General features: G+C 45.7%; 1 protein-coding gene across 1 annotated transcript in view; it reads right to left on the bottom strand.

Moving 5' to 3' along the window:
• Positions 1 to 13,873: 13,873 nt before the first annotated feature.
• HS6ST1 (heparan sulfate 6-O-sulfotransferase 1) overlaps positions 13,874 to 25,651 on the bottom strand; it is a 377,011-nt gene continuing 365,233 nt past the window's right edge. Inside the window, exon 2 of the mRNA XM_029076459.2 lies at positions 13,874 to 17,291. Coding sequence (XP_028932292.1) covers positions 16,583 to 17,291 — 709 coding nt within the window. The 3' untranslated portion in view covers positions 13,874 to 16,582. The remainder of the gene's footprint in view (positions 17,292 to 25,651) is intronic.

Raw genomic sequence — 25,651 nt, 5'->3', positions numbered from 1 at the left:
AGAAGTGTGGCCTAGTGGAAAGAACACAGGCCTGGGAATCAGAGGACCTGAGTTCTAATCCCGTTTCTGCCACCTGTCTGCTGGGTGATCTTGGGCAAATCACTTCACTTCGCTGGGCCTCAGTTATCTCAAATGAAAATGGGGTTAAATCCTACTCTCTCCTACTTAGACTGTGAACACCATGTACATGGTACGGGAACTGTGTCCAACCTGATTAATTTATATCTGTCTCCCCCGCCGTAGACTGTGAGTTCAATGTGGGCAGGGAGTGCATCTGTTTGTTGCTGAACTGTATTCTCTCAAGTGCTTAGTACAGTGCTTTACACACAGTAAGTGCTCAATAAATACGACTTGAACGAATGAATGAATGAATATCTACCCTGGAGCATAGGACAGTGCAGGACACAAAGAAAGTGCTTAATAAGCACATTAATTAATTACTTAGGAAAACATGACAAAAAGAGCATGGAAAAATCACAAGTAAGTGAAACGTCTTAGAGATCGTGCAGTCCAGAAACTCCTTTAACAGAAACAAAATTTACTGCACAATAGTTTCTATTCTACTTGATATCTTCAAAGGGAACCCCACAGAGAGAAAGAGACTCCAAAAGAATGGATTCATTCATTCAATCCTATTTATTAAGCGCTTACTGTGTTCGAATACTGTACTAAGCACTTGAGCACTGTAGTCACTGCTTACGGACAGATATTTTGAGTGGTTTTGAAAATATTATGTTTTTGTGTCTGTACCTCACATTGCTGGTTTCAGTCAATCAGTCGTGTTTATCGAATGTTTATTATGTGCACAGCACTGTACCAATTGTTTGGGAGAGTAAATATAATATTCCCTGCCAACAACCAGCTTACAGTCTGGAGGGGAAGACAGACATTAATATAAATCAATTATGAATATGGACAGAAGTGTTATGGGGCTGAGGGAGGGTGGGTCATGTGGAAGGGAATGGGAGAGTAGGAAATGAGGGCTTAATCGGCAAAGGTCTTTTGGAGGAGATATGCTTTTAATGAGCTTTGAAAGTGGAGAAAGTGATCATCTGTAAGACATGAAGAGGGAGGGAGTTTCAGGCCAGAGGCAAGATGTGGGCGAGAGGTCGGTGGGGAGATAATGAGATCAAAGCATGGTGAGTAGGTTGGCATCAGAAGAGCAAAATGCGCAGGTTGGGTTGTAGTAGGAAATCAGGGAGGTAAGGTAAGAGGGGGCAAGACGACTGAATGCTTTAAAGCCTCTGGAAGGAGTATCTGATGTGGAGGAGGATGGGCAACCACTTGAGGTTCTCAAGGAGTGGAGAAAGATGGACTAGACATTGTAGAAAAATAATCGGAGCAGCAGAATGATGTATGGATTGAAGTGGGAGAGACAGGAGGCAGGGAGGTCAGCAAAGAGGCTGATGCAGTAGTCAAAGCAGGATAGGATAAGTGCTTGGATTAACATGATAGCAGTGCGGATGGAGAAGAAAGGGCAGATTTTAGAGATGTTGCAGAGGTTGAACCAAAAGGATTTGTTGACAGATTTAATATGTGGACTTGTGAGACGGGGGGATGGTGCTGTTGTCTACAGTGACAGAAAACTCATGGGGAGAACAGGGTTTGGGTGGGTAGATGAGGAGTTCTGTTTTGGATTTGAGAAGTTTGAGGTGTTGGTGGGACTTCCAAGTAGAGATGTCCTGAAGGGAGGAGGAAATATGAGACTGAAGAGAAGGAGAGGCTGAAGCATGGCACAGAGGATAGAGCACAGACCTGGGAGTCAGAAGGTGATGGGTTCTAATCCCAGATCTTCCACTGGTCTGCTGTGTGACCTTGGGCAAATCACTTTACTTTGAGCCTTGGTCACCTCATCTATAAAATGGCTGATGAGACTGTGAGCCCCACGTGGGATGGGGACTGTTTCCACCCCAATTTGCTTGTATCTACCCCAGCACCTAATAATAATAATAATGTTGTTATTTGTTAAGCACTTACTATGTGCAGAGCACTGTTCTAAGCGCTGGGGTAGACCCAGGGGAATCAGGTTGTCCCGCGTGGGGCTCACAGTCTTAATCCCCATTTTACAGATGAGGTAACTGAGGCACAGAGAAGTGAAATGACTTGCCCGCAGTCACCCAGCTGCCAAGCGGCAGAGCCGGGATTCAAACCCATGATCTCTGATTCCCTAGCCCGGGCTCTTTCCACTGAGCCATGCTGCTTCTCTGAGTTAAATATCTGGGACAACTGGTGCAGGAAGTCAGTAAAGATGGAGAAATAATGTTTGCTAGGCAGAGGAGAGGGCAGAGTTAAAACAGGCAAGGATACTTTTCTCTAATGAGCAGAATCTTGGGTAAAAGACTTGGGTTCTATGTCAGTGGGAGACACAGTGGATCGTTTGGTGTAACTCACGCATGTTGAGAGACCACAGTGCTTCATTTCTCACCTGAAATTTAATTCTTCTCCTTTTAGAAACCAATTAATTCTGTTCAGGGCAAGACATTTAAATGTCTTCACACCTCTTCCGCTGCATCTTTTTTGCCTTTCAAAATGCAAGGTACAATATAGAGAAATGAAGTTTGACTGCATCCCAGGGAGCTCCTACTTTTACCGCAAAGCCATGAACAATTTCTTTATTGTCAAAAACCCCCAGAACAAGGTTGGGACTTATATTGGAGAGGAAACTCAGGATCCACTTAACCTTACAAAACTGTCAACTACAGGAGAGCAGAATGAAGTTACTACCTGTCTGGGATTTGCCAACACTTAAGAATCTGAGATCTCTCTCTCTCTCTCCCTTTGAGGAAGTCCAGAAAACTTTTTTGCATTGGCATTTGTTTGGGGGAATTGGTTTTGCCGGCTATTCCTGCCTGGAGGCTCAGTCCTTCTCTCAGTTCTGGATGGTGCCAAGCCCCATGCCGGGAGCGAGGAAAGCGCAGGAAAGTGCAAGCCCCCTACCCTAAGAGATTGCCAGTCTCAGCCGGACCTCGCAGTCGTCCTTAAGGTTTTCCATTTACCGGCTGATGGCGGGATGGAGAGCAGGTTGGGAGATTTCTCCCGGCAGCCTGTTCCTCACGAAGTCTTTACGCCCCAGCAAAGCCAGCTCTGGGGGAGGGTGGTGAGGGGTCAATCCAGGAGCTGAGGCAATCCTTGTCGTCATTATAGTTGGGCTGCCGGTTGCCCCGCCTCAGCCTTTGCACTTCCGAGAAGTAACTGTTCCGAAAAAGTAGCCGTGGTAAGTGGAATGCCCCGAAGGGGCCTCGGACAAGTGCTTTCCAAAATCTCTGGGGAAGCGCGAGTTGAAGCAATGAGTTCATGTAATACTGTAGGCTCTCATTCCCACGATAACCTCACCTAGGGATCCAGACATGGCTGTGGTAGCTTGTTCATGATTGGTTCTTGGCAGGTTTGGGGTTTAGGTAGTCAGAGGCCCACCAAATCTTGCGCACCCCAAGGGCTCATTGTAGGCAGGGAATACGTCTGTTTAATGTTATATTTTAATCACCCAAGTACTTAGTAAAGTGCTCTGCACACAGTAAGTGCTCAATAAATATGAATGAATGAATGAATGAATGAATGAATGAAGAATGAAAGGGGAAGGGGCTGGAGGCCTTTAGTGATTTTCCCAACGTCACACAGCATTTGGCAGAACGGGGATTAGAACCCAGATCCTCTGACTCCCAGGCCCATGCTCTTTCCACTAAGCCACGCTCTTCCTTCCCTTTGGTCCAGGCCTTCCATTAGAGAGCTCACGGTTCTTTCTCTCTTCACATATGCCGATCTTGGATGCGGTCCAGAAATTTTGCATCTGCTGCTGCCTTTTCCTTTGAAAGACCTCTTGAATGAGGGCTCTTGCTGGAGTCGGCTCATAAGAAGAGACTTGGTGTCAAAGATTGGTGTCCAGTATGCGGTTTCCCTGGCGACTTCTCTGACCCATCAGCTGACTTTGCCGGCTAAGCAGGTGGATTGTACTGTAGAGTCGGGGCCTTGAGGACTATTTCGCACGCTCCAGCGGGGAAACCCTGGACTCCCAGGTTTTGAGCCTTTTTGTGCGCGGGAGTCTGGCTCTTCACCTTGACAGCCGCCCTGTGGAGTGTGGTGGGGCTGGAGAAATCTTCTCTCAGGGAGGGCGGCAGACTGTAGAGGGTTATTTACATTTCAAATTGATTCCGGAGCGCCCAAACTCTGCAGGAGTGGGCCGTGGGAATTCCGGCAGTAGTCTCCGAGCGATGACCCCCTGAGGTGCTGAGTGCCAGAGACCCTTGGAGAATATGTCCTTGTTGGGGCTTGGAGAGGGATGAGGGCGGGAGGGAGAGCCTCCTGCCTTGTTTTATACAAGAGGAGACCCCCAGGATGTGCAATCAAAAATGGGCAGGGTGAGCTGGGTGTGAATAATTTGATATATTCCCGGGGCAAACTGAAGGACTGAGAGGTCCTTTGTGGGACGAACACCTTAGTGGGAGGTGGATGCAAAGTTGCTGTTTATTTCAGGATTTTTTTTCTTTGTTTTTTAAAAAAAACAAGCAATAATTTTTAGAGAGGGAAAGGCCAGGCGAAGTGTTTGCAAAATAAGGGCAAGTCTCACTTTCCCTCAGTTGTCCCTCATGGAAAAAGCTACACTTGAGACCGTTAGAGAAAAATCAGCCAGTGGGCTTGGAAAGTTTCCTTCTACAAAAAAGCCCTTGTTGGTCAAGCTAGTTGTGGGGCTCCTGGGGGCAAGCAATCATGGCCAACTGCCCCTCCTCCCCACCAACCTGGTCGTTAGGAACGCAGGTGCCTTCGGCCTTCATTAGCGGCAGAATTTTGGGAAAAGGAAAAAGGGGGAGGGAAAGTGGAGACGTTCATAAGCGTCCGTGAAGTGAACTTGTTTTGCAATGTATGGTTTCCCATGACCTTCACCGGGCAAAATCCCAGACACAGAAGCTCTGCTTTGACTTGTAGCCTGAATTCCTGCCTGCCCCAGATCCCTGCCCCATCCTCCTCATCTCCCTCCCTCATCTCCTTCTGTACAGACTGGGACCTCTGGGCGCCGGCTCTGCTAAGGTCATCCATGGCGCGGAGGGCAACAGCTCGGGCTCCCCGATATATAGGACAATGACAACTGCTCTTCTGTTGGCGGGAGTCCCACTGACCTGCTTGCTGTCCGGGAGCGTCATCGCAAGGTCCACACAATGGGCCTAGCGTGCACCCTCTGTCCACAAGTCCCCGTGCTGCGGGAAGCCTCTGGGCCCCACCGCTTTCAAGTCTGACTTCGCAGAAGTGTGGAACCACCTGGCCAGAGCACGGCAGGAGGGGAGAGTATCCGGGCTGGGCCGGGGGGGTGGTTCTGGCTGACCCCGGGCCGGGCTGGGCGGGGAGTCTCTCTGGCCGAGCCCAGGCCGGGAACCACTCTGGCTGAGCCGGGCCAGGCTGGAAGCCTCTCTGTCTGAGGCTGGGCCAGGAGCCACACTGCTGAGCCCTGGTTGGCAGCTGCTTTGTCTGAGCCTGGGCTGGGGAGGGGTCTGCTCTGCTCTGCCTGAGCTCAGGCTGCACCAGGGACCATTCTGTCTGAGTCTGGGGTGGGCCAGGGGCCATTCCGTCTGAGCCTGGGTCGCACCGGGGTCTTCTCTGGCTGAGCCCAGGCCAGGCCAAGGGCCAGTCTGTCTGTTAAAGCCCTCCATCACCTTTCCCCCTCCTACCTCACCTTGCTACTCTCTTACTACAACCCGGCCCCACACTTCGTTCCTCTAAAGCTAATCTTCTCAATGGGACTCGATCTCACCTGTCTCACCACCAACCCCTCTCCCTTGTCCTGCCTCTGGCCTGGGACGTCCTCCCTCCTCAAATCCGGCAGACAATTACCCTCCCTCTCTTCATAGTCTTATTGGAGGCACATCTCCTCCAGGAGGCCTTCCCTGACTGAGCCCCCCTTTCCTCTTCTCCCACTCCCTTCTGCCTCCCCCTGACTTGCTCCCTTTGTTCTTCCCCCCTCCCAGCCCCACGGCGCTTATGTACGTATCTGTCATTTATTTATTTATATTAATGTCTCCCTCCCCTGACTCTAGACTGTCAGCTTGTTGTGGGTTTATTTTTGCACTGTATTCTCCCAAGTGCTTAGTCCAGTGCTCTGCACAAAGTAAGCACTCAATAAATATGATTGAATGAATGAATACTCATTTAAAGATGAGGTAACTGAGGCAGAGTGAAGTCAAGTGATTTAGCTTAATATACTCTATTGCTTCCTGATTTAGCTTAATATACTCTATTGCTTCCTTATATCTGTAATTGATTTAAATATCTGTCTCCACTGGTACCTTGTACACACTTTGAAGGGCATCCATCATGTGTCTATCAACTTCACTGTACTCTCCTGAGAATTTAGTATAATATTTTGCATGTGGCAAGCACTCTGCAAATGGTATTGTTTACCTTACAAAGGAGGCTACAGGGGAATCGTGACACTGAGAGGGAGAAATGAAAATCATGCTTGTAACTGAAGCTAACAGATCCTTGAGGGCAGGGATTGGATCTGTAAACTCTATTGTATTATACTCTGCAAAGTACCTAGTTCAGTGCTTTGCACAATAAGGAGTCAATAAATAGCATTGATCGATTGCAGCGAGGGGCGATCTTTATATTTGCATGATATGGAAGGGATTGTTAGTGGGCAAACTGGCTTCATCAGGTGGGTTCCTAAATGAAGATAAAAATCTGGCCACAAGAGAGTCATCTTCAAAGCCAAAGCAGTGTGGCCTCGTGGGGAGAGCATGGGCCCAGGAGTCAGAAGGACCTGGGTTCTAATCCCAGTGCCACCACTTGTCTGTTGTGTGACCTTGGCCAAGTCACTTAACTTGTCTATGCCTCAGTTCCCTCATCTGTAAAATGGGGATTAAGACTATGAGCCCCACTTGGGGCAGGGTCTGTACCCAACCTGATTATCTGGCATTTGCCCTAGGGCTGACTGTGTCCAACCCGATTATCTTGCGTCTGCCCCAGGGCTTAGAACAGTGACTGGCACATAGTAGGTGCTGAACAAACACCACTATTATTGTTGTTATTGTTATTACAAAGTGCATGCACGTGTGTGTGTGTGTGTGTGTGTGTGTGTGCACGCATACCCCAGGTTATGGCTATCAGGTATTCATCTGGTATTAATACTTGAATGACAACTCCAGGAATTACAACATATATTGTTTGATAGATCATGGAGGCTATCTCGGAGAGACAATCTCTGGAGGCTATCTCGGAGAGACAATCTCTACTGTTTGGTAGCCTTACCCTTTGCAAAAGCCCTCCCATCTCTGAGGTTCCTTCCACAGCCAATCAACTTGGCCTGATATTAAACGATGAAGGAAGTTCTGCCCACAGTTTGTGTCACATTTTCAAGGCCCAGAATGATGATGATGGTGATGATGACATTTTTTAAGCGCTTAACTCTGTGCAAAGCCTTGTTCTATGGCACCATGTGCAGAGTACTGTACTAAGCAATTGGGAGAGCATCATCATCAATAGTATTTATTGAGTGCTTGCTATGTGCAGAGCACTGTTCAAAGCGCTTTGGAGAGTACAACAGAGTTGCTAGATATATTCCCTGCACACAACGAGCCTTCCCCTACTCTCTCATTTCCTCTTCTCTCACTCCCTTCTGTGTCCCCTTTGCATTTGGATTTGCTCTCTTTATTCACCTCTCCCTCAGCCCCACAGCACTTATGTACATATGCGTAAATCATTTATTTATATTAATGTCGTCCCCCCTCTAGACTGCAAGCTCATTGTGGGCAGGGGAACGTATCTACCAACCGTTATATTGTACTCTCCCAAGCACTTAGTACAGTGCTCTGCACACAGTAAGTGCTCAATAAATACCTCTGATTGTTTGATAAGAAGCTTGGAGTCTAGAGTATAACTAGGCAGTGACTGGCAGTTGCCTGGCCAATGGAGTCCTAGCCATAGAGTCATTCACACAACCATCTGCCATTAACTAATTCTACTCTTCTATTTCTCCATCGTGAATTCTTCAACTGCTTTCCTCCACCACAAGAAGAACTAGTTAGTAATAATGATGATGGTATTCATTAAGTGCTTACTATGTGTCAAGCACCATTCTAACTGCTGGGGTAGATACAAGTTAATCAGGTTGGACACAGTCCCTGTCCCACATGGGGCTGGCAGTCTTAATTCCCATTTTACAGATGAGGACCTGAGGCAGAGAGAAGTTAAATGATTTGTCCAAGGTCACACAGCAGACAAATGGCGGAACTGGGATTAGAACCCAGGTGCTCCTGACTATCAGGCCCGGGCACCATCCAGTAGGGAACACTGCCGATTCTCCCCCCAGGGTCAAACCTATGCTGTCGCTTCCTTCTACCAGAGCTGTCCTAGGATCAATGGTTCGAAGATAGTTCAAGTAGTGGGATGAGCTGTTCTCAGCTGTCCTCATCTCTGCCTCAGTAAAAATATTTTCAAAGGCAAATAACGGCTTGAGCCCCACAAAAGCATGTTCCTCTTTGAAGTTCTGATATTACTGGACTTTGGAATTGAAAGAGTAAAGTCCACATGTTTTTTTTCTCTGTGATGAAATTGTTCATGGCAGAGGATATCTTACAGACTCATCTTCCTATCGGTCTATCTAGGTAAATAGATGTTTTTTGGTGCCCGAGCTTTCCACTGCATGCAGGTGGTGCTTGTAGCATTCTAGATAATGAAAAACCTTTCAAAAAGCCCTGGCATTTGAGATGTATGTGGCAAACTGTTGTGTGACTCTTAAGTACATAAAGTTGAAAGATGAAGAGCCCAATTTTCTGGGAAATTTTCAGAACTGATTCTACCACTTCCAACTGTGAAATCATCTCCGAACACTGAGAAGCAGTATTAAACCATGGAGGGGAGGGGTTGTGGAGACTATTTTTCAAATATGCTCATTTAAGGGGGAGTTGGTTATGGCTTATTTTTGCTCTCAGATAGTAGTTGATTAAGAACAATCTGTTTCCATTTAGAACCCGAAGCTGGAATGGAGCAATTTATTCCTTCTGCTTAGCCCCATGGTGTGACGAGTACATTCACATATTCGGTCTCGTGGATGTTTGTGTGGCGGTGGAAGAAAAGCTGCTTTCCTCAGCCGAAACAGTTGCTTTATGTCTCTGTAATTTAGTGAACAATCTCATTACATTGTCAAAAGGAGGACAACATTGGAGCTCAACAATACCTACACACACAGAAACATGCCCCTGCACACGTGCAGTCGTGCACATACACACACAAACACACATCCAAAAAACCACATCACACACAGCAAGTGCTAAATTTTAGGGTTTATTTCATCTGCTAACATTCATTCTTGACCTAGATGAAAACAATTTAATGATTATTACTTTTTTATCATTGAACCATTTTTTTGTGTGTGAGAATAACCGAATAATTCCTTCTCAATCAACACTTTTTGTAAGAAGCTATAAATAAATATATAAAGCTTTAAATGTTACTTGGCTCAAGTTAAACAGTTTTTAGTTCACGAAAACCTTACGGACTCATCCCTCTGAAAATACTGGCTTAACCCGCTTATCACCTTCCAAGAAGCTGAATCTGTTTGAACTGCATGGGGATTGTGGAACAGAGTTTTATTTTCTGATTTTTCACTGTTTTTACTCTCAGCCACTATAAGCCCCAGAAATAAGTTCCTTGGTAGATAAGGTCGGCAGAGGGGATTTGGAGAGGGATTTTGTCCCGCACCATTTTGCTCCCCAGTCCCTTAGATTCGTCCATTTTGTTGAAATAAAGAAAATGAAAAATAAAGAAATAATGAAAATTCAAGCAAAGCCTTAGACAAAAGTAAACAACACGAGCGTGAAGTTTCAGAATCAAACTAGAGGAAATTTACTGGCTGCTGTTTGTTTTCTTTCCCTCATGGACTACACAAGGACCCGTTCTGGAGAGACTAAGGATCATTAAAAAAGAAAAAAAAATCAGTTCGTCAAAGTGAATTGGGGTAATAAAAATAAGTTAAAACATATTCCAATATGTACAAAACAAATCATGTGCTCTGAAAACCGCTTTAATATAAAATCACCTTTTACAGTACGGCTCTCTCCCGTCTGCCGAAGGGATATCTAAGCTGGGATGGCGAGCTCTGGGGAAAGAAAATGCTGATTTTGGGTGGCTGTGGAAATATCCATCCCCTTCCATCTGGAGGAACAATACTAGGCTTTAACAGCAATGGACCCAGAAGAGCTGTGTTTGTGGTGATAAGGGATCCTCTCCCTGTGCTGCAAGGCTCATTTTGCTTCCCACAGATAATGGTTGAAATGGGACCAGGGCTAATTGGCTTGCACTTCCATAAGGCTGACTCATTACCTTCCCCAGAAGAATCACCTTGATATCTGTTTTTAATGGGCACCCTCAGGCTTAAGATACAGAGGGAATAAACGATTTCACACCCACTTTCATCAGCACCCTACCTCCACCATATATTCCTTATATTGACTCAGCAGGGGTATTGCCTAGGGGAAAACGCGTCACAAAAGGAGTTTAGAGCCCTTAGGATCCAGTAGTCTGTCCCTATGTGCCCCCCCATCTCAGTTCAAAAGAACAACATTCTAAACGCACACAAAAAAACTGTGATCTGTGACACTGGAATACAATATGCTTTAAAATGACAACCAAAACAAACTACAGCTACTCCCTTTAATGCCATTATCATTAGCTGGCAGATCTGGTGGGATGCTTTCTGATTATAAGCAAGACTCTGAATATGATTTTGTCATTATTAGGACATTCTCAGGTGAGGCTGAGACAAGAGTTCAGAGTTAAGGGAGCAAGAATCTTTCTCTTCTTCAATTCAGTGGCTCTGAGGAGTCCTTGCCCAATTCTTTCCATGTGATGTCTGGACTGTGGTCCAGGTGAAAAGAGTTAAGTGACCTAATATTCTGCCGTCCATATTTTAGATACAAACCTTCCCAGGCTGCATAGATGTTGGCAACCTCAGTATTATTAATTATTTATTTGTATTAATATCTGTCTCCCCCTCTAGGCCCTAAGCTTGTTGTGGGCAGGAGAAGTGCCTACCAACTCTGGGGTACTCTCCCGAGTGCTCAATATAGTGTTCTGTACACAATAAGCGCTCAATAAATAGCACTGATGATGTTGATAAAGCAGGCCAGGGATTAATAAGCAAAGGGCCATGAACCAAATTCTCACCTTTAAAGGCAGAAGTCTTTTCAGATCACCGAGATGCTCATTGACAAATCAGCTTTAGAAAGCTGGGGCTTCCCCTGCTGAATTAATTAATTATGGGGGGCGGGGGAGGTGGGAAGGGGAAAGGGGGCAGGTCCTAAAGGACCATGAGAGCAGCAGAAGAGGGCCTTTGACCTCTCTGGTTTGCAACTTGGCATCACACATAGTACAGTGCAAAATCTAGTCTTTTCCAGTGAATAATGTATTAATGTCCCAGAAGAGATGGTGATGTGAAACAAAGTCATTTGGAAAATTAATCTATGTAAAATGGTATTTCCTTATGCAAGTAGTTGAAGCTATGTCCCCTCATCCTTTTCAGTCATTTCTTGGATATTAGAACTTGGGCAAGTCCGATTGTCAAGGTAAGGAGGTGCAGATAGATAGCTGACTCCGGGCATCTACTCTGCTCTCGGAATTAACTGATACCTGAGTATTTCATGAGGCAGTACCAACCTTTAAACTGACCAGCAGCATGGGTAAATGGATAAAACACTTGCCCAGGAGCCAGAGGACCTGGGTTCTAATCCCCGTTTCACCACTTGCCTGCTTTAGTGACCATGGGAAAGTCACTTCATTTCTCCGGGCTTCTGCTTCCTCAGTTGCAAAATGGGGATTCTGTTCTCCCTCCAACTCAGACCCCCATGTGGGACGGACTATCCCAGGGTTGAGAACAGTGCTTGAAACATAGTAAGCTTCTAACAAATATTACACACACACACACAGACACACAAAGACACACACACACACACCAGTTGGAAGGTTATCACTGGTCTGGAATTCACCTGGATAGCTAAGGAATAAAAGTCCCTGCCCAGTGCCTGGAAAGACTGATCAAGTTTGGTAATGCAACAGTGCTCGTTTTCACAGGGGAGGCCTTCCCAAATTTCTGAACATTACCCTTTCTTGCACCCCCTGATGGTGAATCCTCTGGGTATAGAAGCATGAACTGGGATAGGGGAGGGGCTTCACGTTCTTTGCTTTCAGGCCCTGGGCATGGCACTGGAGTCTCTAAGTTCCAAAGGGAGCTACCCAAACTGGACAGGTAGGATATTCAGGGGGGACTTGATAAATATTACTAAGTCTTTCTAGTGGTGGGACGCACTGGGATTTTTGTACTGGCTCACATCTGCCCATTCGGCCCAACAACTTCCTTACAGTATTCATTCATTCAATCATTTATTGAGCACTTACTGTGTGCAGAGCACTATATTAAGCACTTGGGAGAATACAATACAACATATTCCCTGCCCAAAACGAACTTACCTATCAGGGAATATTTTAGCCATACTGCCTAGCAGGAAGGCAGCACCTAGTGGCCCCAGGGCAAGTGTCTTCCTACCTGAATCCCACTGGCTAATCCTCAGCAATGGGGAAAGTGGTGGAGCTTAATTGGCTTTGACCCCACTGCCTTCTGACCCTTTCTTCCGGGGCTTGAGAAGAAAGGTGAGGGGTGTGTTATTTTTTAACTTCCCCACGTGAAAATGGTTAATTTTTTTTTTAGCCACCCCACATGACATGTCACAAGTTGTGTACTTGTGACCCCAAGATCAAACAAGAAGCTTCCCCATGTCCCAGTGTCAGCGGAGACCCTCACTTGGTGATTCCCGGAGCCATCACAAGCAGGTAGAAGACGTTATGTGAGATTGGGATGGAGCAATATGGGAAATCTGCCAGTCGGAATCCATCGTCTCATGAAGAGCTTGTTGAAAAAGATACCCCCTTTCCAGGGGCCGATAGCACAAAATCTGTCCCTGGTCTGCTGCCTGAAGTAGCTCGCTGGGATGCTGCCATGACAATTTTCCAAACGATATGTTATCGTTCTAGGAGCCTGTCTTTCTGTACATCCCTTTCCAATTCCCACCGTAGAATCTATGCTTGTTAGGAAGTTTTAAAAAGATACCATCTTAAAATAGTATCTCAAGAGAGTTTTGATCTCCTCCAGGAGGCAGTTTACAGATTCTGGCTCACTGTCCCCAAACTGGGTAACTCCTAACAAATTGATATAGGAGTAAATCTTATCTATTTGCCTGGAGGAAGGACCTAGGAGAGAGAAACCCCACTATGGTGACTTTCTTCCCTTGGTTCAGGGAGTTTCACCTGAACCTCTAGGGGACCATGAGAAAGAATGGGTCAGATGGCTTCACAAGGTGTCTTCAAGGGAAACTTCAATGTCTAATGCGGTGACTGAAACTACAGAAACACCAGTGGCCTCCGGCAGATCTCCGTGGTGGATTCTGCTCCCAAAATATATCATTGGATTTGAAACCACTGAGGCACCCTAACCTTTACCGCCAACGATGTGGAAGATTACCTACCCACCATTTTGCTCTGAAATTTGAAAAATGTCTACTTAGTTTGCTCTAGCGCCTTCCTTCCAGCAACCAAATTCCCAACTATTCTTCCTTATAAACTAGAGCCTACAATTTATAAATACAGTAATGACCGGGCACCTGATCAGGTGACTCGATAATAATAATCATTAATCATTATGGCATTTAAGCGCTTATTATGTGCCAAGCACATAATTGTACTAAGCGCTGGGGTAGATATAAGCAAATCCGGTTGGACACAATCCCGGTCCCACATGGGGTTCACAGTCTTAGTCCCCATTTTACAGGCGAGGTTACTGAGGCACAGGGAAGTGAAGTGACTTGCCTAAGGCCATACAGCAGACAAGTGACGGAGCCAGTATTAAAACCCATGACCTTCTGACTCCCAGGCCCGTGCTCTGTCCATTATGCCATGCTGCTTCCCCTAAATTGCGACAAGCTGCAGTTTCAACTAAATCCAGAAACTCCTTTCTCTAGCAGGTATACGAGTATTATCGCACAGTTTAAATTTCCATTGTTTTGGGTGGGGGAGGAGAGGAGGGAGTGCGATCGCCTTTAGTACACTGAAATGGGAGAACCACTTTGGGACTTCAGTGCTCCATCTCTCTCGGTGTCCCTCTGATGGGTCTCTTAAGAGACTCAGTATTTCTGGACTACGCTTTGGGGAGCCGGTTTTACTGCAGTAAATGCGAATTTCCAACACCCAACCCTACAGTGTTCAAAAACAGGTTAGCAAACCCAGCTTGAGCATTCATGGCTTCCTTAATAGGGACCCCAGCGACGGGTTAGCAATACTAACATACTACAATAGATGGTACGCATGCAGAGCCAATGCTTATCAGGCATGCCTTTTGCAAAATCTCTTCTAGGATTTGAAAAACCTGAAATATTGGATATACATTTGCATTGATCGTTGAGCACAAATGCATGCTACGAATCAGAAAACGGTCATGTTTTTTGCAATCCTTAACTTAAAACAGGTAGATTAAAAAAATGCAACCATGTATCCCACAAGGCCTATACAACAGAAACAAAAGTGATTCTCCAGGTTGAGATTTTGGGCTAAATTTTAGCCTGCAACCTATATACAATAGCCCCTTTATCAAATCCCTGGGTAAGGAGGGTTCTAAATGGCATCCTGGCAAACTCTTCACCGGAATATTTCCAACAGATCTAGTACTAGTACAAGTGCAAAGGAGTCTAGGAGTTTGTGAGCTCCATGCTTTGTTACCCACATCGATTTGGGTCGGGGGGGAATGGGGTTGAACAATTACTAAAGCAAGCTGGGTCCCATGCCGGGGGTCTCAGGCCCTGAGTTCTAAGCGGAACGTACAGATAGCCATCTCCTATTCAAAACTCGATTTGACTTTTGAAGTCATATGAGGGAAAGGCAGAGACACAGAATTAAAATACAAAACAAGAAACATTTCAGTGCAATCCCACGATGAGAAAAAAGCCTTTTGGTAGAAACGAATCGTTGGACCCAACATATTCCTCAAACCATCCCGTAATTCCTCTCCCGCACTTGATGTAGAATTCTCACAAAAAGATCAAGCTGTCTTCCAGTGGATTCACACTTTCCCCTTCCCAATAGCTAGCTTAAAAGCTAGGGGTGGTGAATGGGAGGGATGTTCAAAAGACCCCCAAATGGCTTTTTTTCCATGTCTAGGATCAATCCAGAAGTATTTATAGGATCAGTAAAAATTTTCACATAGTTTGGGGATGTGGAAAACAATAACACATGAAAAGGGTAAATAGCCCACTCTGTTTCTTTCACCCAAAAGAGTTCTTAGGAATTGCTTATATTGATACTAAGTGGAACAGTGAAACATGACTTCTAAAAGGAAGAAAAAGAAATACCAAAAAAGGACACTTATACCAGCAGGGCTGGAAGCAAAAAACCGGTCTTTTCTTCCTGCAGTTCTGCCTTTTCGTTACTCTACAAACAAGAAGGGAGAAGGGAGACCATGAAGCTGAACGAAACGTGAGCGATGTGGACTGTTGAAGAGAGCAGCAGGGTAGGAAACCTCACTTTTGAACAATTAAAACATATCTTAGAGGCGCATTAATAAATAAAGATGCCCATTCTAATTCACGCTTCAAATCAGCGTTAGTTACAAACCCTAGCATAAGGGCTTGCTTCTTCTTGGGCCTAAGTGTGACCTTCTGAGAACAATCTACATGCTCTACTTGATCTACTAGATGCATTAAAAAAAGGTTCATGTGCTGTTTCAAGGTTACACTGACTGTACATATAAAAGAAGTGACGCATGTGCTTGTAAGTACGTGTATGTTTTATTCTAAATGGAATTCAATTAGAATTCTGGGACCAATCCTACACTTTGAAGCTGTATCAGCTCTGTGATGAAGCAGTCAGCCCGTGACACCAGCGAAGTGTCTTTCAAACCTCTGTGCTCAGAATGCATTCTAGGCCAACTCCAGAGTTTGCTTTAGTTTTTCTCATTTCAGCCCTTTCTCTGCTGTTTTTTTTAAATTTTATTTTATTTTATTTTGTTCCACTTTTCTTCGCAGCAGCCGCTACTTGAATCAGGGCCACGGCTCTCTGTGGTTAGATTGCAGATAAACAGCACAACCGGCACATCATCTCTCTCCCCTGGCTTTCTTTCTTTCTTTTTTTTAAAACATTGACATATTGCCTTTTGTCATGTTTGTTTTGCAACTCAGGAAGTTGATCTGAGAGAATCCTCCCTTCATCTGAGTTTGGAGAAAGAAATATTACATTGCACTGGCCTTGGTGTGGGGAGCTGAACTTGTGCATTTTTTTTAAGTACGTGTTGACTTTGACCCATTTTTTTTTTTGTTTTCATTTATTTATTTTTTAAGAACCTCTGGCCTTGTAGAAATAGTAAAAAGATTCCCGCACCCTCCCGGCCCCTCCCCCCACCCCCCACATCTTAAAGAAGTAACTACTTTCTGTTAAACAGACGTGATTTTTTGTTTTAAATAAAAGTTTTGTGGGGTTACTTTTACCCCACTCTTCCTCGACAATGACAGTCTTTCGTATCGAAACCCTAGAATCCGATCAGTAGAAAAGTCTGCCTTGGCTACCATTTCTCTATAATATGGCTCATGTAGTCCTCGGTGGGCAAGCGTCCTTGCTCTTCGGTCTCTTCCCTGGGAAGCGCTTCGTTGGACCGGTGAAGAAGTCTCTCCTCCCGATTCTTTATCCTCTGCTCCATCCTCTCCAGCTGCCGCTTGTACTGGTAGCGCTGTTGGAAGAGGTCTTTTGCATAGTCATAGAGCTGCATATCCAAGTCATTGAGCTCCTCAATCCTTCTGATGGTGTCATTATCCACCTCCACCCCGCCCGCCCTGGTGCTGTTGTATTGCATGAAGGGTCGGATGAACTTCAGGTTGAAAGTTCTCTCGAAGAGGTACTGCGTCTTCCGCTGGAACTCGGTCAGCCCGAAGAAAGCCATGTCTCTGAGGTTCTTCTTGGCGCTCTCCAGAAGGACCTGGGCTCGTTTGTTCTCCGGGATGAAGGACATGTTATAGCAGCCCACCAAGCTCAAGTCTGCTAGCATCCTCACTTGGCGGTTATTGGCCAAGTTGTACGGGCAATCCATGAACTCCTGAAGGGTGCACCCCGACCAATCCGTGCCTTCGTAGCAGGACGGCAGCTCCTCGGGGGTTGGCGTTCGGCCATCACACATGTGCAGGGAGGTCTTCCAGGTGGCCCCGCGCTGCACGTGCCTCCATTCGCTGAGGTACCGGGACACGGGGTCTCTCAGCAAGGTGATGTAGTAGAATTTCCTAAAACGAGATGAAAAAAAAGAACGGAGTTGAAAACCAGGTTGACTAACGTGACCTGCCAATGCCTAGAATTTACCCAGTGCTTTTCTTGTAAAGAGGCTGAGAAATGTCCTAGCTCAGTCATCCTCGTAGCCTGTCCGGGGAGGAGGCAAAGAAGGCTTGGGCTGGGTGACGGTGGGTCACGTTTTGCTCAATGGGGGAGGAAGGGAGAAAATATGGGGAAGGGGAAAAAGAGGAAGGAGAGGCCGTAAAACCCAAGCTCTTTGTCTCAGTCCATTTGTCCATTCGGAAGTGGTTGACTCGGCGATCCAACAGTGGTATTTACTGAACGTTTGCTATGGGCAGAGCACTGCTCTATGTGCTTGGGAGAGTACAGTACAAGGGAAATTAGCAGTTGATTGAGTCTACCCTCACGAAATGTCACACAATTTAACCCCTCTCTGTTGTCTTCTTACTGCACATATTCAGGAATTAAAATAATTTGAAAAGCACTGGGACACTCTCCTTTTAGAAACCCACTTTTATCATTTCTTCCATTTGGAGATGTAACTCTTCCCTCTCATACGGATTTCCAAACCCTCCTCACAACGTTAAAACAACTAGAGAGGCTTAAAATAGCACAAGGTACTTCAGAGGACTGCTGGATTTGCAGACTGACAGGTTGCAGCTACTCTCATTCTACCAGGCCCCAAGATATTATCTTCCAAGAGAATTAGCCATTTATGTCCTTTGTGAACAGATCTAACCCAACTGCCTTTCTGGTGGGTTTTCCTGATCAGAAGGAGGACTGGCTTGAAAGGTGGACCCATTGTTGGGTAGAGATTGTCTCTCTTTGTGGCTGAATTGTACTTTCCAAGCACTTAGTACAGTGCTCTGAACACAGTAAGTGCTCAATAAATACAATTGAATGAAGTAATGAATTGCTTGGGCTGGGGTGCGGAGCAGGCCTGGGTTTACTAACTGCGACTGGTAAAGGTTCTGTTGCTTCCTCAAATCCCTAACAACCATCTAAATGTTCCCTTCCCCCCTTTTTATGGTGTTCGTTAGGCACTACTATGTGCCAGGCACTGCACCAAGCTAATCAGGTGGGAGACAGTCCATGGCCCACATGGGACTCACAGTATTCATCTTCATTTGCCAGATGAGGTAACTGAGGCCCAGAGAAGTTAAGAGACTTGCCCAAGGTCACACCGCAGGAACATGGCTGAGCCAGGAGTCCCCAGTCCCTTACCCCACCATCTCTTACCCCTACTAATCTTGTCACATATTTTGTCAATAAAATTGAAACTTTTAGGCATGATCTCCCTAAAATCATTCCTGCTTCTCTCCACTCCCTCCATCCTCCTGCCCCTTTCTTCCTCTCCCATTTTTCCTAGCAGTATCTCAAGAGATCTCCTGCCTCCTCTCAAATTCCACCCTTCCCACCTGTGCCACTGACCCCCATTCCTTCCCACCATATCAAAACAGTTGCCCCCTCCCTTCTTCAAGACCCGACTCCAGGTCCCCCTCCCTGTCCATACTTTCTGACCAGGGAGTGAGGTGAGACAAGGAGTGGCTGGGATCCCAGATGGGCAGAACAGCAGCCCCAATCATCAATCCAGCAATCGATCAATGATATTTATTGAGCGCCTAATGTATGCAGAACACCGTATCATCAGTTTCATCAATGGTACTTAATGAGTGCCTCCTATATGCACAACTGGACTAAGCGCTTGGGAAAGTACGATCCAACAGAGTTGGCGGACACGATCCCTGCCCACAACGAGTTTCCAGTCCATGGAATGAGCTTACTGTATTAAACACACGGGAAGGTATCCAGTTCAGAGAAGGTGGCTGCCGGCCAGAGGAGCAGTGCAGGAGCAAGCCTAGGAGTAGGTGCCCAAGCCACAGTCAGAGGCTGGTTTGGCTTAGGTGACTGCCTCCGTCAGGCATGTTGGAATTGGTCAAATCCCTGCACTACATCAATGGAACTCCCATAGTGTGGAACTCAGTTTGTGGAAATTTATGCTACCTACATGAGTTTTTCCAAGTCCTTGGAATGGGCAATCTTTCAAAATGTCAAAAGCACCCCACTGTATAGTAAAGAAATATTTGTAGAATGAGAAAAAATAACTCAAGTTTTTTCTTTCTCTCCTCTAAACAGCAGCCTATAATAATGATTCATCTCTCCTGACTGGGATGCTGTTATGATTTATATAAACAGTGCTAAGAAACCACTAACAGATGGGGATGAAATATGACAGAGGAAGGAGCAGGCAGCAATGATGGATGCCAGATGTTTCTGCGACAGACATTGACACTAAACACTGCCGACATCTTTTGACTTGCAGGCTGGGGTGGATGGGCTCTTTCCATTAACGTAACTCAAAAGTTGCCATTTCCTCTCCATCCTCACCCCGTCCCACCAGTGTGGTTTGCAGAGTTATTTCTGGAGTCTTCCTATGCTAAATTAAACCCTCAACTGTGGAAGAACACACTTGTGAGAACAGGCAAAACTCAAACTCCTGGTACATCCCTCTGAAGGTCTAAGAGGTGCTTTAAATTTACTTTTTAGGTGTGTATGTATATGCAGAGATAAACAGACCTAAATATATGCAAATGCAGCTCTAGCAATCAATGGTAATAATAATAATAGTATTTGCTAAGTGCTTGCTACGCGCCAGGGACTTACTAAGTGCTGGGATGGATACAAGCAAATCGGGTTGGACACAGCAATCCCTGTCCCACATGGGTTCACAGTCTTACTCCCCATTTTACAGATGAGGTAACTGAGGCCCGGAGAAATGAAGTGACTTGCCTACGGTCACATAGCAGACAAGTGGCAGAGCCGGGATTAGAATCCATGTCCTCTGACTCCCAGGCCAGTGCTCTATCCACTACGCCATGCTGCTTCCCTATTTATTGGCATTTTCTGTGTGCGGAACACTGTACTGAGCACTCGAGAGAATGCACTAAAGAGTTAGTAGACATGTTCCTTGCCCACAGCGGTTTTACAGTCTAGAGATAGCTCAATCTAGCTATCTGTCATACTGCTTCCGTGCTTGAGAATCAGGGTAGCCTAGTGGATACAGCACGGGCCTAGGAATCATAAGGACCTACGTTCTATTCCTAACTTGTCTGCTGTGACCTCGGGCAAGTCACTTAACTTCTCCGTGCCTCAGTTATATCATCTGTAAAATGGGGATAAAGACTGCGAGCCCCATATCGGACATGGACTGTGCCTAACCTAATTATCTCGTATCTACCCCAGAGCTTAGTACAGGGCTTAGCACACAGTAAGTGCTTAACATGTACCAAAAAAAGAGCGGCTACTGATAGTAAAGTTCACCTGTGGGGGTGACTGAAAAGGCCAAGGTAGTTCTCTTGCGGTTCTGATTGCATTGTGCAAAAGTAATGGTTGCCTCTGGTTGTGCTGCAATGTTTGGTGTTTGGCTGTTGTTCTCCTGGCACTGTTTTTCACTTTTGCCTCCTTGTCCTGTGAATCTTCTGCTTCGAAAAGAATTGCTCATTTCTTGATTTCAGTGCCTGCTGTTCCATCTTAGCAGCTAACTCCCCATTTTCGGTGAGATGCAGCATTGTCTGAAGCTTTGTTAGACTATCTCCTTACAATGCTTCCCCTTTCCTAGCTTTCAGTTTTCCAATTTTTGCTCCCCATTGACAATGGGATGCCTCCAGTTCTCTTCATGTGGGCCGTCCGGTACTGTCGTATCAAAGTGAGCAATCGATCGATCGATCGATCAGTGGCAGTGACAGAGAAGCAGCGTGGCTCAGTGGAAAGAGCACAGGCTTTGGAGTCAGGGCTCATGAGTTCGAATCCCAGCTCTGCCACTTGTCGGCTGTGTGACTGTGGGCAAGTCACTTAACTTCTCTGTGCCTCAGTTCCCTCATCTGTAAAATGGGGATTAAGACTGTGAGCCCCACGTGGGACAACCTGATTCCCCTATGTCTACCCCAGCGCTTAGAACAGTGCTCGGCACATAGTAAGCGCTTAACAAATACCAACATTATTATTATTATTATTAGTGGCATTTATCGAGCACTTACCGCACGCTCACTGTTTGAGAGTGTACAAAACAATACAGCAGGTAAATAAAAATGAAATAAATGGTGGGATTTGTTGAGCGCTTACTATGCACAAAGCACTGTTCTAAGCACTGGGGGATACAAGGTGAACAGGTTGTCCCATGTGAGGCTCACAGTTTTAATCCCCATTTTACAGATGAGGTAACTGAGGCACAGAGAAGTGAAGTGACTTGCCCAAAGTCACACAGCTGGCAAGCGGCAGATCCGGGGTTAGAACCCACGACCTCTGACTCCCAAGCCCGGGCTCTTTCCACTGAGCCACACTGCTTCCCAGACACGATCCCTGAGCAGAAGGAGCTTACGGTTCAGAGGACTACCACCAATGTCTGTAAACTGCATCCTAGGACTTCATTGATCCCGATCCTGCCCTACAATTTGTATAATTCGATGTTGAGTATGTAGCTTGTAAGTGATGCCGAGGGAACAGTTCAAGTAGAATTTAGTGTCCATGCTGAGTTTGGTTTTCCGGCCCCAAAGACGGTAGGACAGCATTACAGCTCTGTAGACTTCTAACTCGTCTCGTCTTGTGCCGTCAAGTCGTCTCTGACCCATAGCGATGCCCTGGATGTATCTCTCCCAGAACGCCCCACTCGTTCTGGCGGTGTATCCGTAGAGTTTTCTTGGTAAAAATACGGAAGTGGTTTACCACTGTCTCCTTCCGGGCAGTAAACTCGAGTCTTCGCCCTTGACTCTCTCTCACGCTGCTGCTGCCCAGCACAGGGGAGTTTTGACTTTTAGCAGATTGCCTGCCACTCGCTAGCCACTGCCCAAGCTAGGAATGGAATGGATATACTTCTGCTTGACGCTCCCTCAAGCAGAGGGAAACTCTCCAGGTGTGACCCTGAGAAAGGAAGACTTTTAACGTAGTCTGGAGTGTAATGCTAAGCTTCTGCCTCACTCTGTTTAACAATCTCCCACTGGATCAATCAGTGGTGTTGACTGAGCCCTTGCTGTGTGCAGAACACTGTAGTAAACCCTTGGGAGAGCACAAGGGAAGCAGCACGGCTTAGTGGATAGAGCACAGGCCTGGGAGTCAGAAGGACCTGGGTCGTACTCCCGGCTCTGCCACATGTCTGCTGTATGACCCTGGGCAGGTCACTTAACTTCTCCAGGCCTCAGTTTCCTCATCTGGAAAACAGGGATTAAGAGTGAGAGCCCCATGTGGGACAGGGACTGTGTCCAACCTGATTAACTCGTATCTACCCCAGTGGAACAAACGGTACGTGGCACATAGCGCTTAACAAATACCATAATTATTGCTACAATACAACAGAGTTGGTAGTCCGTCTCTTGGCTTGGATGTGCTGGCTTCCCTGATTCTTTTTTCTACTTCCTTATCTACTGTTGCACCATAGATCAGTGTGTGATCTGAGTAACAATATTTCATAACCTCTGGATGGCCAGCACAAACTTTTGATTGTGACTTTTAGACTGTGAGCCCGTCTTTTAGATTGTGAGCCCATCGTCGGGCAGGGATTGTCTCTATCTGTTGCTGAATTGTACATTCCAAGTGCTTAGTACAGTGCTCTGCACTTAGTAAGTGCTCAATAAATACAATTGAATGAATGTGGCTTCTGTAGTGCAGGCTGATGCGTTCCTTGGGTTTTCTTTAGAATGATCAACCTAATGCCTGGCTGATGTGGGGAGTAGATTTATAATCATTGGTGTGTCTTCTAGGGTATGTGCCCCTAGGGCGCAGTCTTCAGTGTACGGCACTACTTGAATAACTGTCTATAGAACTTTGGAAGCTATTCAAAATCTGTTGAGTTGGAAGTGTTTCCCTGAGGAATTAGAATAAATTCTATCCTGCATCTACGTCTCTTGCTGTATCTTCCAGGATTGTTGTATAGAATATGTTGAACAGGAACAGTCTCCCTGCTTTACCTCATTATTCATTCATTCAATCATACTTATAGACAGTTTTCTGTGTGCAAAGCACTATGCTAAGGGCTTGGGAGAGTACACTCCAACAACCAACAGACACATTCCCTGCCCATAATGAGCTCTCCATCAAGAGACTTTATGATTAGCGATGGAGCTCCTCTGGTTCCGACCCCAGCCTTGTGGGGCGAATCGTAATGAACTCTTTGGGGCAGTGACAAAGACACTTCTAGAATGCAGATTTACTGTTTTCTCCAAGTATTTTTCAGAAGGTCTATGAAACCATGTAGAAATGTTGAAGCTTCTCCCTGCCCTGTTCATACATCTGACATACCGAAAAGGCTATAAAATGTACATTTATAAAAGGCTATTTTACGTATGTTACGACATCTACATTCCTGCCGTGCCATGCTGTGATCTGAAGCCACACAACGATTCTCAGAGTGTTGACGGTATTTTTCAGGAGTCACCGCGATGCATTCATTCATTCATTCAGTCATGTTTATTGAGTGCTTATTGTGTGCACAGCACTCTCCTAAGCGCTTGGGAGAGTACAATGTAATAAACAGACACGTTCCCTGCCCACAACAAGCTTACAGTCTAGAGGGGGAGACACATATCAATAAATAAATAGCAGATATGTACATAAGTGTTGTGGGGCTGGGAGAGAGGATGAATAAAGGGAGCAAGTCAGGGCGATTACAGAAGGAAGTTGCAGAAGAGGAAAGGAGGGCTTAGTCAGGGAAGGCGTAGATCTTGGAGTTGATTTGCTTTCAATAAAGCTTTGAAGAGAGGGATATGTACCCTGGTTAGGATCTTGCTGACAGAAGACGGTAATTATTTGCTTCAATAATTGCCTCAATCTGACTTTTCACCTTTCTTCTTGAATAAAGTGATGACGGTGGTGACATCTTTGAGAGTCTGTGGCGTTTTCACAGTGTTGAGAAAAAGCTTGTTTAAGTGTTTTAAAGCAGGGTGTCCCCTGTAAACTTGTAAGCTCGATGGTAGAACATCAACAATGGGTAGAAGTCCTTAATAAGAATAATGATAGTAATCTCGGTATTTGTTAAGCACTTACTACTATTCCAAGCACTGTTCAAAGCACTGAGGCAGACATAAGGTAATCAGGTTGGTCACAGAGGCTGGACACAGTCTGGTCTAGGTCACTTAATAATAATAATAATAATGTTGGTATTTGTTAAGTGCTTACTATGTGCCGAGCACTGTTCTAAGCGCTGGGGTAGACACAGGGGAATCCGGTTGTCCCACGTGGGGCTCACAGTCTTAATCCCCATTTTACAGATGAGAGAACTGAGGCATAGAGAAGTTAAGTGACTTGCCCACAGTCATCCAGCTGACAAGTGGCAGAGTTGGGATTCAAACTCATGAGCCCTGACTCCAAAGCCCGTGCTCTTTCCACTGAGCCACGCTGCTTCTCCAGGGAGGTCTGAATAGCCTTGGATCTCTTCCGTTGTAGCATCCATCTGTTGACACTCCTGTTCCCTACTTTAATTTGCACTTCATGACCCAGTTTTGTTCCAAGAATTATCTGTCCATCCAAAAGCGGTATTTACTGAGTGCTCACTGTGCGTGAAGAACTGCACTAAGCATTTGGGAGAGTACAATACAACGGAGTCATTAGTCACGTTCCCTGCCCACGGCAAGCTAACAATCTAGAATAACACCAACAAGAGGAGCAGCATGGCCTAGTAGGAAGAGCCGGGGCTTGGGAGTCAGAGGTCGTGGGTTCTAATCCCAGCTCCGCCACTCTTCTGCTGTGGGACCTTGGGCAAGTCACTTAACTTCTCTGTGCCTCAGTTACCTCACCTGTAAAATGGGGATTGAGACTGTGAGCCCCACATGGGACAACCTGATTACCTTGTACTTACCCCAGTGCCTAGAACAGTGCTTGGCAAATAGTACTTAGCAAATATCATAATTATTACTACCATCTTGCAACACCAAATGAAAGTATGACTTCACTTGGCCTTATCCAATATCATGATGGCTTCCCTTAGGTAGAATCACTGAAAAATGTCCATTGCTGTTTAAACTGGGGATTGTGGTTGCTGGTAGCTATTTCAGTAGGGCTGTGGAAATACCGCTGCCAAGCTCCTTGTGGAAAGCTCCCTTCTCCAGGAGTCATTTTTCGACAAAATGTCACTATAATCAAGGTGATTCACACCTTCTAGAAGCACTGGGGTCTGAGTTCCCTCATCTGTAAAATGGAGATAGTGGCTGTGAGCCTCATGTGGGACAGGGACTGTATCCAACCTGATTTGCTTGTATCCACTCCAGTACTTAGTACAGTACCTAGCACATAGTAAGAGCTTAACAAACACCACAATATTATTAGTTATTATTATTAACTGTTATTATTGTTGCCGTCATTATTA

This window comes from Ornithorhynchus anatinus, chromosome 1, assembly GCF_004115215.2.
Source record: "Ornithorhynchus anatinus isolate Pmale09 chromosome 1, mOrnAna1.pri.v4, whole genome shotgun sequence".
Lineage (NCBI taxonomy): Eukaryota > Metazoa > Chordata > Mammalia > Monotremata > Ornithorhynchidae > Ornithorhynchus > Ornithorhynchus anatinus.
Note: the sequence above shows the minus strand (reverse complement) of the source record. Positions and strands in the feature narration are given on the sequence as shown.